The sequence below is a fragment of the Gavia stellata genome, chromosome 17, assembly GCF_030936135.1.
Source record: "Gavia stellata isolate bGavSte3 chromosome 17, bGavSte3.hap2, whole genome shotgun sequence".
Lineage (NCBI taxonomy): Eukaryota > Metazoa > Chordata > Aves > Gaviiformes > Gaviidae > Gavia > Gavia stellata.
Genome location: NC_082610.1, coordinates 21,760,173 through 21,770,679, shown reverse-complemented (window position 1 = coordinate 21,770,679; position 10,507 = coordinate 21,760,173). Strand labels below are relative to the sequence as shown.

The following is a 10,507-nucleotide window of genomic DNA, read 5'->3' as shown; positions in this document are numbered from 1 at the left end:
ACAAACCATGCTTTTGGAATCGGTCTCTCTCCACTCTTCAGAGAGGGACAATCGGTGACTAGCGCAGTCAGCTCAAAAGTCCCTTCCCCAAGGGTGACTCTGCTGCCATTCAGGAGCTGGCAGCCCTGGAGCCCCTGGGACATCTCCAGGGAGCCCAGAAGGGGCAGAGCAAGTGACGCCTTGGGCTGGGCCTCTGCTCCTGAGCTGGGCTGGGCTCCAGGGACGGAGGCAGCTCATAGCAAGCGGGCATTGCTTGCGAGAGACAGCTCTGCCCAGGAGCAGCTGCCCTGCAAAGCGCAGCAGGGCTGAGGGCACCGCCTGCAGGCAGCGAGGGGAGTGGAGCGACGCAGAGAGAGGTTAGCGGCAGGACAGCCGAGCTCCCAGGGTGGGAGAAATCTTCCCAGGTCTTTACATGGTAAGATGCTGGCTGCAGGGCAGTGCACATGAATATCCCGGAGGGCTCTCCAAAATCCGGTACATCCAAGGCATCTGTCTGAACAAGCCTCACAGTTTATCCACGTTGCCGGAAGATGTGCTGCTGAGCACGGCTTCCCTACTGCATCGTCAGAGGGACAGGCCATGAGAGCTGCCTTCTCCCGGGTACGGCTGATGCGGGGCGTGAAGCTGGCTGTGCACCCAGGGCTGCCCAGGACAGTCCTTCCAAGCAGGGTCCCTACGCCCCAGGGGGCTGTGTGCTGGGGCAGGGGCTCTGCCGCCTGCCAGGGTCAGCACTCAGCCTGCCCGGGGAGCCGCCCGCAGCATTTTGGGGAGCAGCTGTGGCTGGGAAGAGCAAGCCCCGGCAGGGCAGGCTCCTTCTGCTGTGCAGAGGGTGCTGCGTGGGCCGGGGCTGCTCACAGCTCCATATGACCCCCCGGCCATTTCTGAGGGCAGTCTTGAAGAGGAATGTCAAGGTGGGGGTGAAATATTTAATAGCTGTTTGCACAGTTTTGTTGCAACTTTGCCGCTTTCAGCCAGTTTGGTCTGGTTCCTTCTAGCAGCAAACCCACTTGTACAGAAGAGGTCACTTGGTTCTCTTGCGCATGGCTTGGAACCCCTCTTTGTCTTCTCCGTTGTTCTGGGGGAAAATGCCGCCCGCCTTCCTTTGTGCGCAGAGGGGCCAGGTCATACCATATAAGGCCATGCTGCCCCTCCCCTCCACTGTGAGCTCGGGGCCAGGTCATACCATATAAGGCCATGCTGCCCCTCCCCTCCACTGTGAGCTCGGGGCCAGGTCCTACCATATAAGGCCATGCTGCCCCTCCCCTCCACTGTGAGCTCGGGGCCAGGACATGCACATAAGGCCACGCTCACCCGCCCCGGCCGTGGCAGACGCTGTCTTGGCTTCGCAGCCCCAGGAACGCAACACTTGCTGACCTTGGGCAGCAGCGTTTGGTGGCCGACACCATGACGCGGGATGTTGCGGGCAGGGGGCTCGTGGCGCGCAGCCGCCCCTCGCCCCGCCGGGGCCCGGTGCAGGCCCCCAGCAGCCTTGCGCAGAAGGAGGAGCAGAGGCGGGAGCTGGAAGCGCTACGGGCTGAGCTGGAGGAAGAGCGGCACCGCACCCAGGAGCTGCGCCGCTGCTTCGCTACCGAAACGCGGGAGCTGAAGGCGGCTTTGGGCAGGGAGCAGCAGCTCCTGGCAGAGCGGCTCCAGTCCGAGTGGGAGCAGCGACAGGCTCAGGAGGTGCAGCGGCTTCTGGAGTTGAACCAGCGGCAGCGGGTGGTGGAGACCCGCCAGCTGCTGCGCTGGAAGGAGGCTGAGCTCCGCGAGGAACAGGAGCTGCTGCGGCACGAGTGCACCACCGCCCTTGGCCAGACGCGGGCCCTGCAGCGGCAGCTGGCCGAGGAGATGGTGAGGCCCAGCAGCAGCGGCAGGGAGGCCCGGAGCAAGCTCCAGGATGTCCTCAGCAAGCTCTGCTGGGAGAGAGATGGCTACCAGCCCGCCCGCATCCGCCACCTCCAGAACCAGCTGCAGCTGGAGAGGACACTCTTCACCAAATACATCCTGCAGCAGTTGGAGGGCGAGCTGCCCGCCTCCCCCAGCACGGCCCAGCCCGAAGGCCCTCCTGCGCACCAGGGCCATCAGGAGATGCAGAGCTCCTGCTCTTCTGGCAGAAACGGGCCCCGGGCCCTGGCGGCACTACAGGAAAGACTGCCCGAAAGCCACAGTGCTGGGCAGCAAACAACATGCAAGGCAGTGGCAGATGCTCAGCTCCAGGTGCCAGAGGCGGAAGACTTGGTGCTGCTTGGCAGCACGTGCAGCCAGCTCCTGGAGCAGAACACCCACCTGCAGCGTCTTCTGGAAGACCTGGAGAGGCAAGAGAGGGCCCTTAAGATGGAGAGCCGCCTCCTGAAAAAGAAAGGCTCTCCAGAAGCCCGCAAGGAGGCAGATTGGCTGCGGCAGAAAAGTGCTCAACTAGCTGGCCTCGCCTCGCGGCTGGAAGAAAGATCCAGGCAACTGCAGGTGGCCAGCAATCGCCTGATCAATACTCGAGTGCCACTGCCCATCCAACGCTCTACTGAGGAACTGCGTGTGGCATCGTTTCCTCAGCAGAGCGATGGAGAAACAGGAGAGGCTGACGGAGCTTTGCTGGCTCAGGACAAGCAGGACGACTCCTCACGGAAGGCAGCTGTGGAGCTTCAGGCCCAAGTGGCTGCAGACGAAGAGGGCTCCTATGATGTGAGCACCCACAGCCGAACTCGTGAGCAGTTACAGGTGCAGCTCACGGAGATGACAAATGGAAACACCCGCCTGGCTCAAGAAAATGCTCGCCTCCATGGGCAGATGGCTTTGACAGAAGAGGTTCAAGCGGAAAACCTTGACCTGAAAGGACTACTAGCACGAGTGGCAGGCGAGCGAGATTCTGCCATCCAAAGAAACGTCTGTCTTCAAAGCCAACTGGAAGAGGCAGAGCGTGAACTGAAAGCCATGAGAGAAATGGCAGAAAGAAGTCAACAGCTGGAGAAGGAACATGAGGAGGCAAAGCTAGCACTCCAGAGGAAAGAAGAGGAAGGCGCGTGCTTGCAGAGGGAACTCCAAGAAACCCTGCCACTGTTTCGAGCCCAGCTGATTGAACTGAATGATTGGTATGAGAAGCTAAAGGAACAACGCCAGCAGCTATTTCAGGAACTGGAACGGCTGGAAAGAGCAAGATCCAAGCGTAGCGTTTCCAGGCCGTGCCAGGCTAACCTGGTAGCAGACAAGGAGTCCCTCCTGCTGGAGGCGATGAGAAAACAACCGGCAGAGCTTCGAGCGTTCATAGCTCGATACAGCTATGATCCTTTCGATGGTCCCAACGAGCGGCCTGAACTAGAGCTTCCTCTAGTTGCTGGACAATACGTGTACGTCTTTGGAGACGTGGATGAAGACGGTTGGTATGTGGGAGAGCTGACCGATGGCACAAGAGGATTCGTCCCCTCTAATCTTGTTGAAGAAGTTTCAGATGAGGGACAACCTGATGCCAGCGGAGACTCTCCAGGGACAAGTGATTGGTAGCAGGACACAGATGCTGTCTGTCCTGTCTTCTTATACCTTCTTATTAAATTTTTCCTGAACGATCTCTCTGTGTCATCTCACTCTCAAGCCATGTGTGTGGGAACTGGAAGGACGATGTGCCGGTTACAGGGGGAGCTGGCGTGGGTGGACTGGCTGCCAGCTACCGCAGCCAAGCAGGGGGTGTAGGCAGCCCTGGCTTGTGGTGCCAGCTACTGGTATGGGTCCCGGTGCAGCTACTAGAGCGAGTGGGGGTCTCGGCCAGCAGGCACGGGGCTGGGAACGGTGTGTGTCCTGAAAACCACCTCAGGGGGGGACCAGCACAAGGGAGGCAAGTAAGAGGCTCTGTGAGTGTCTGCATCTTCCCCAAACCCGGGGTGCAGGGGGTGTGCGTGTGATTTCACCAGCAAACTTCAAGCTGGAGCAGCTGGTGACTAGGCGGGGCCTCGCGTCCGGACTGGGATATCAGGCAGGCAGAGGGCCCACGCTGGCACCTGGGGAGACGGGCGAGTGTTGGGTGCCTGCGGGACAGATGTGGGAGTGCTGAATGTTTGCAGGGAGCACCTAGAGGGACCAGGCAGCGAGTAGGGGACCCGTGGGGTGGGTCAGAGGGCCGGGGTCCGGGCAGGGGTACCAGGGGACCAAGGGGGGCTCTGCCAGTACTCAGGGGACCCATGCACATGCGTGCGCTTGTGAAGGTAGAGAGTGTCGTGTGGGCATGTGTGTGTGTGGGTGTGCCTACACTAGCGGCCTCCTGCCTCTGGCAGCCCACGAGGAGGAGGGGACATGGCCGCCTCTGTTTGTGTTTTATGTGAGTCCTGCGTGTGGGTGCTGTTGACGGCAGCGCCTCATCTGTGGCAGTCTGTGTGACTGGCCGTGTCAGTGTCCTCTGCGTGTCCACGTCCATGCGTCTGTGCGTCTGTGCGTGTGAATCTCTGGGATGCACGCTCAGCTTCGCTACAAGTAACAGCTGCACGCGGAAAAGTGGCAGCTGCATCCCTCAGCCTGGGCAAAGGCTCAGGTCCCCAGGCACCGGGCTGGGCTCCAGCAGCCAGGCAGAACTCTACTGGGTGCTCCTGGTCTGTACTGGGCTCCAGCGGCATGGCACGAGGGGGTGCTGGGCCGGAGTGGCTGGAGGGGCACGAGGGGGTGCTTGGCCGGAGTGGCTGGAGGGGCACGAGGGGGTGCTTGGCCGGAGTGGCTGGAAGTGGTGGCCAGGCTTGACACCCCTTAACAGTGGGGGTCTGTGGGCTGCATGGGGGGAGCTGAATGCTGCTTCCTCCCGAGGGCTTCCAGCTGGGGATGAGATGTCTGCATTGCTTCAGCTGAATCCCCGCCTGGCACAAGGGCCAACCAACAGCTCCCTGTCACTGCCTGCATGTTCTTTTTGTTTCGGCTCAAGAATATCCGTGTCCAGAGGGGAACGTTTACAGCTCCCATAGACGGCCATGCTGTGGAAGGACAAACCATGCTTTTGGAATCGGTCTCTCTCCACTCTTCAGAGAGGGACAATCGGTGACTAGCGCAGTCAGCTCAAAAGTCCCTTCCCCAAGGGTGACTCTGCTGCCTTTCAGGAGCTGTCAGCCCTGGAGCCCCTGGGACATCTCCAGGGAGCCCAGAAGGGGCAGAGCAAGTGACGCCTTGGGCTGGGCCTCTGCTCCTGAGCTGGGCTGGGCTCCAGGGACGGAGGGAGCTCATAGCAAGCGGGCATTGCTTGCGAGAGACAGCTCTGCCCAGGAGCAGCTGCCCTGCAAAGCGCAGCAGGGCTGAGGGCACTGCCTGCAGGCAGCGAGGGGAGCGGAGCGACGCAGAGAGAGGTTAGCGGCAGGACAGCCGAGCTCCCAGGGTGGGAGAAATCTTCCCAGGTCTTTACATGGTAAGATGCTGGCTGCAGGGCAGTGCACATGAATATCCCGGAGGGCTCTCCAAAATCCGGTACATCCAAGGCATCTGTCTGAACAAGCCTCACAGTTTATCCAGGTTGCCGGAAGATGTGCTGCTGAGCACGGCTTCCCTACTGCATCGTCAGAGGGACAGGCCATGAGAGCTGCCTTCTCCCGGGTACGGCTGATGCGGGGCGTGAAGCTGGCTGTGCACCCAGGGCTGCCCAGGACAGTCCTTCCAAGCAGGGTCCCTACGCCCCAGGGGGCTGTGTGCTGGGGCAGGGGCTCTGCCGCCTGCCAGGGTCAGCACTCAGCCTGCCCGGGGAGCCGCCCGCAGCATTTTGGGGAGCAGCTGTGGCTGGGAAGAGCAAGCCCCGGCAGGGCAGGCTCCTTCTGCTGTGCAGAGGGTGCTGCGTGGGCCGGGGCTGCTCACAGCTCCATATGACCCCCCGGCCATTTCTGAGGGCAGTCTTGAAGAGGAATGTCAAGGTGGGGGTGAAATATTTATTAGCTGTTTGCACAGTTTTGTTGCAACTTTGCCGCTTTCAGCCAGTTTGGTCTGGTTTCTTGTAGCAGCAAACCCACTTGTACAGAAGAGGTCACTTGGTTCTCTTGCGCATGGCTTGGAACCCATCTTTGTCTTCTCCGTTGTTCTGGGGGAAAATGCCGCCCGCCCTCCTTTGTGCGCAGAGGGGCCAGGTCCTACCATATAAGGCCATGCTGCCCCTCCCCTCCACTGTGAGCTCGGGGCCAGATCCTACCATATAAGGCCATGCTGCCCCTCCCCTCCACTGTGAGCTCGGGGCCAGGTCCTACCATATAAGGCCATGCTGCCCCTCCCCTCCACTGTGAGCTCGGGGCCAGGACATGCACATAAGGCCACGCTCACCCGCCCCGGCCGTGGCAGACGCTGTCTTGGCTTCGCAGCCCCAGGAACGCAACACTTGCTGACCTTGGGCAGCAGCGTTTGGTGGCCGACACCATGACGCGGGATGTTGCGGGCAGGGGGCTCGTGGTGCGCAGCCGCCCCTCGCCCCGCCGGGGCCCGGTGCAGGCCCCCAGCAGCCTTGCGCAGAAGGAGGAGCAGAGGCGGGAGCTGGAAGCGCTACGGGCTGAGCTGGAGGAAGAGCGGCACCGCACCCAGGAGCTGCGCCGCTGCTTCGCTACCGAAACGCGGGAGCTGAAGGCGGCTTTGGGCAGGGAGCAGCAGCTCCTGGCAGAGCGGCTCCAGTCCGAGTGGGAGCAGCGACAGGCTCAGGAGGTGCAGCGGCTTCTGGAGTTGAACCAGCGGCAGCGGGTGGTGGAGACCCGCCAGCTGCTGCGCTGGAAGGAGGCTGAGCTCCGCGAGGAACAGGAGCTGCTGCGGCACGAGTGCACCACCGCCCTTGGCCAGACGCGGGCCCTGCAGCGGCAGCTGGCCGAGGAGATGGTGAGGCCCAGCAGCAGCGGCAGGGAGGCCCGGAGCAAGCTCCAGGATGTCCTCAGCAAGCTCTGCTGGGAGAGAGATGGCTACCAGCCCGCCCGCATCCGCCACCTCCAGAACCAGCTGCAGCTGGAGAGGACACTCTTCACCAAATACATCCTGCAGCAGTTGGAGGGCGAGCTGCCCGCCTCCCCCAGCACGGCCCAGCCCGAAGGCCCTCCTGCGCACCAGGGCCATCAGGAGATGCAGAGCTCCTGCTCTTCTGGCAGAAACGGGCCCCGGGCCCTGGCAGCACTACAGGAAAGACTGCCCGAAAGCCACAGTGCTGGGCAGCAAACAACATGCAAGGCAGTGGCAGATGCTCAGCTCCAGGTGCCAGAGGCGGAAGACTTGGTGCTGCTTGGCAGCACGTGCAGCCAGCTCCTGGAGCAGAACACCCACCTGCAGCGTCTTCTGGAAGACCTGGAGAGGCAAGAGAGGGCCCTTGAGATGGAGAGCCGCCTCCTGAAAAAGAAAGGCTCTCCAGAAGCCCGCAAGGAGGCAGATTGCCTGCGGCAGAAAAGTGCTCAACTAGCTGGCCTCGCCTCGCGGCTGGAAGAAAGATCCAGGCAACTGCAGGTGGCCAGCAATCGCCTGATCAATACTCGAGTGCCACTGCCCATCCAACGCTCTACTGAGGAACTGCGTGTGGCATCGTTTCCTCAGCAGAGCGATGGAGAAACAGGAGAGGCTGACGGAGCTTTGCTGGCTCAGGACAAGCAGGACGACTCCTCACGGAAGGCAGCTGTGGAGCTTCAGGCCCAAGTGGCTGCAGACGAAGAGGGCTCCTATGATGTGAGCACCCACAGCCGAACTCGTGAGCAGTTACAGGTGCAGCTCACGGAGATGACAAATGGAAACACCCGCCTGGCTCAAGAAAATGCTCGCCTCCATGGGCAGATGGCTTTGACAGAAGAGGTTCAAGCGGAAAACCTTGACCTGAAAGGACTACTAGCACGAGTGGCAGGCGAGCGAGATTCTGCCATCCAAAGAAACGTCTGTCTTCAAAGCCAACTGGAAGAGGCAGAGCGTGAACTGAAAGCCATGAGAGAAATGGCAGAAAGAAGTCAACAGCTGGAGAAGGAACATGAGGAGGCAAAGCTAGCGCTCCAGAGGAAAGAAGAGGAAGGCGCGTGCTTGCAGAGGGAACTCCAAGAAACCCTGCCACTGTTTCGAGCCCAGCTGATTGAACTGAATGATTGGTATGAGAAGCTAAAGGAACAACGCCAGCAGCTATTTCAGGAACTGGAACGGCTGGAAAGAGCAAGATCCAAGCGTAGCGTTTCCAGGCCGTGCCAGGCTAACCTGGTAGCAGACAAGGAGTCCCTCCTGCTGGAGGCGATGAGAAAACAACCGGCAGAGCTTCGAGCGTTCATAGCTCGATACAGCTATGATCCTTTCGATGGTCCCAACGAGCGGCCTGAACTAGAGCTTCCTCTAGTTGCTGGACAATACGTGTACGTCTTTGGAGACGTGGATGAAGACGGTTGGTATGTGGGAGAGCTGACCGATGGCACAAGAGGATTCGTCCCCTCTAATCTTGTTGAAGAAGTTTCAGATGAGGGACAACCTGATGCCAGCGGAGACTCTCCAGGGACAAGTGATTGGTAGCAGGACACAGATGCTGTCTGTCCTGTCTTCTTATACCTTCTTATTAAATTTTTCCTGAACGATCTCTCTGTGTCATCTCACTCTCAAGCCATGTGTGTGGGAACTGGAAGGACGATGTGCCGGTTACAGGGGGAGCTGGCGTGGGTGGACTGGCTGCCAGCTACCGCAGCCAAGCAGGGGGTGTAGGCAGCCCTGGCTTGTGGTGCCAGCTACTGGTATGGGTCCCGGTGCAGCTACTGGAGCGAGTGGGGGTCTCGGCCAGCAGGCACGGGGCTGGGAACGGTGTGTGTCCTGAAAACCACCTCAGGGGGGGACCAGCACAAGGGAGGCAAGTAAGAGGCTCTGTGAGTGTCTGCATCTTCCCCAGACCCGGGGTGCAGGGGGTGTGCGTGTGATTTCACCAGCAAACTTCAAGCTGGAGCAGCTGGTGACTAGGCGGGGCCTCGCGTCCGGACTGGGATATCAGGCAGGCAGAGGGCCCACGCTGGCACCTGGGGAGACGGGCGAGTGTTGGGTGCCTGCGGGACAGATGTGGGAGTGCTGAATGTTTGCAGGGAGCACCTAGAGGGACCAGGCAGCGAGTAGGGGACCCGTGGGGTGGGTCAGAGGGCCGGGGTCCGGGCAGGGGTACCGGGGGACCAAGGGGGGCTCTGCCAGTACTCAGGGGACCCATGCACATGCGTGCGCTTGTGAAGGTAGAGAGTGTCGTGTGGGCATGTGTGTGTGTGGGTGTGCCTACACTAGCGGCCTCCTGCCTCTGGCAGCCCACGAGGAGGAGGGGACATGGCCGCCTCTGTTTGTGTTTTATGTGAGTCCTGCGTGTGGGTGCTGTTGACGGCAGCGCCTCATCTGTGGCAGTCTGTGTGACTGGCCGTGTCAGTGTCCTCTGCATGTCCACGTCCGTGCGTCTGTGCGTCTGTGCGTGTGAATGTCTGGGATGCACGCTCAGCTTCGCTACAAGTAACAGCTGCACGCGGAAAAGTGGCAGCTGCATCCCTCAGCCTGGGCAAAGGCTCCAGGTCCCCAGGCACCGGGCTGGGCTCCAGCAGCCAGGCAGAACTCTACTGGGTGCTCCTGGTCTGTACTGGGCTCCAGCGGCATGGCACGAGGGGGTGCTGGGCCGGAGTGGCTGGAAGTGGTGGCCAGGCTTGACACCCCTTAACAGTGGGGGTCTGTGGGCTGCATGGGGGGAGCTGAATGCTGCTTCCTCCCGAGGGCTTCCAGCTGGGGATGAGATGTCTGCATTGCTTCAGCTGAATCCCCGCCTGGCACAAGGGCCAACCAACAGCTCCCTGTCACTGCCTGCATGTTCTTTTTGTTTCGGCTCAAGAATATCCGTGTCCAGAGGGGAACGTTTACAGCTCCCATAGACGGCCATGCTGTGGAAGGACAAACCATGCTTTTGGAATCGGTCTCTCTCCACTCTTCAGAGAGGGACAATCGGTGACTAGCGCAGTCAGCTCAAAAGTCCCTTCCCCAAGGGTGACTCTGCTGCCATTCAGGAGCTGGCAGCCCTGGAGCCCCTGGGCCATCTCCAGGGAGCCCAGAAGGGGCAGAGCAAGTGACGCCTTGGGCTGGGCCTCTGCTCCTGAGCTAGGCTGGGCTCCAGGGACAGAGGCAGCTCATAGCAAGCGGGCATTGCTTGCGAGAGACAGCTCTGCCCAGGAGCAGCTGCCCTGCAAAGCGCAGCAGGGCTGAGGGCACTGCCTGCAGGCAGCGAGGGGAGTGGAGCGACGCAGAGAGAGGTTAGCGGCAGGACAGCCGAGCTCCCAGGGTGGGAGAAATCTTCACAGGTCTTTACATGGTAAGATGCTGGCTGCAGGGCAGTGCACATGAATATCCCGGAGGGCTCTCCAAAATCCGGTACATCCAAGGCATCTGTCTGAACAAGCCTCACAGTTTATCCACGTTGCCGGAAGACGTGCTGCTGAGCACGGCTTCCCTACTGCATCGTCAGAGGGACAGGCCATGAGAGCTGCCTTCTCCCGGGTACGGCTGATGCGGGGCGTGAAGCTGGCTGTGCACCCAGGGCTGCCCAGGACAGTCCTTCCAAGCAGGG

The 10,507-nt window shown here is 60.8% G+C and overlaps 1 protein-coding gene across 1 annotated transcript; it reads left to right on the top strand.

The window, feature by feature from the left end:
* Positions 1–1,485: 1,485 nt before the first annotated feature.
* On the top strand, positions 1,486–2,004 carry LOC132318441 (RIMS-binding protein 3-like; the record flags this gene model as incomplete). Its single annotated transcript, XM_059825768.1, has 1 exon — positions 1,486–2,004. A coding segment is annotated over one exon (519 nt), but the record flags the coding sequence as incomplete, so codon positions are not given.
* Positions 2,005–10,507: the final 8,503 nt, after the last annotated feature.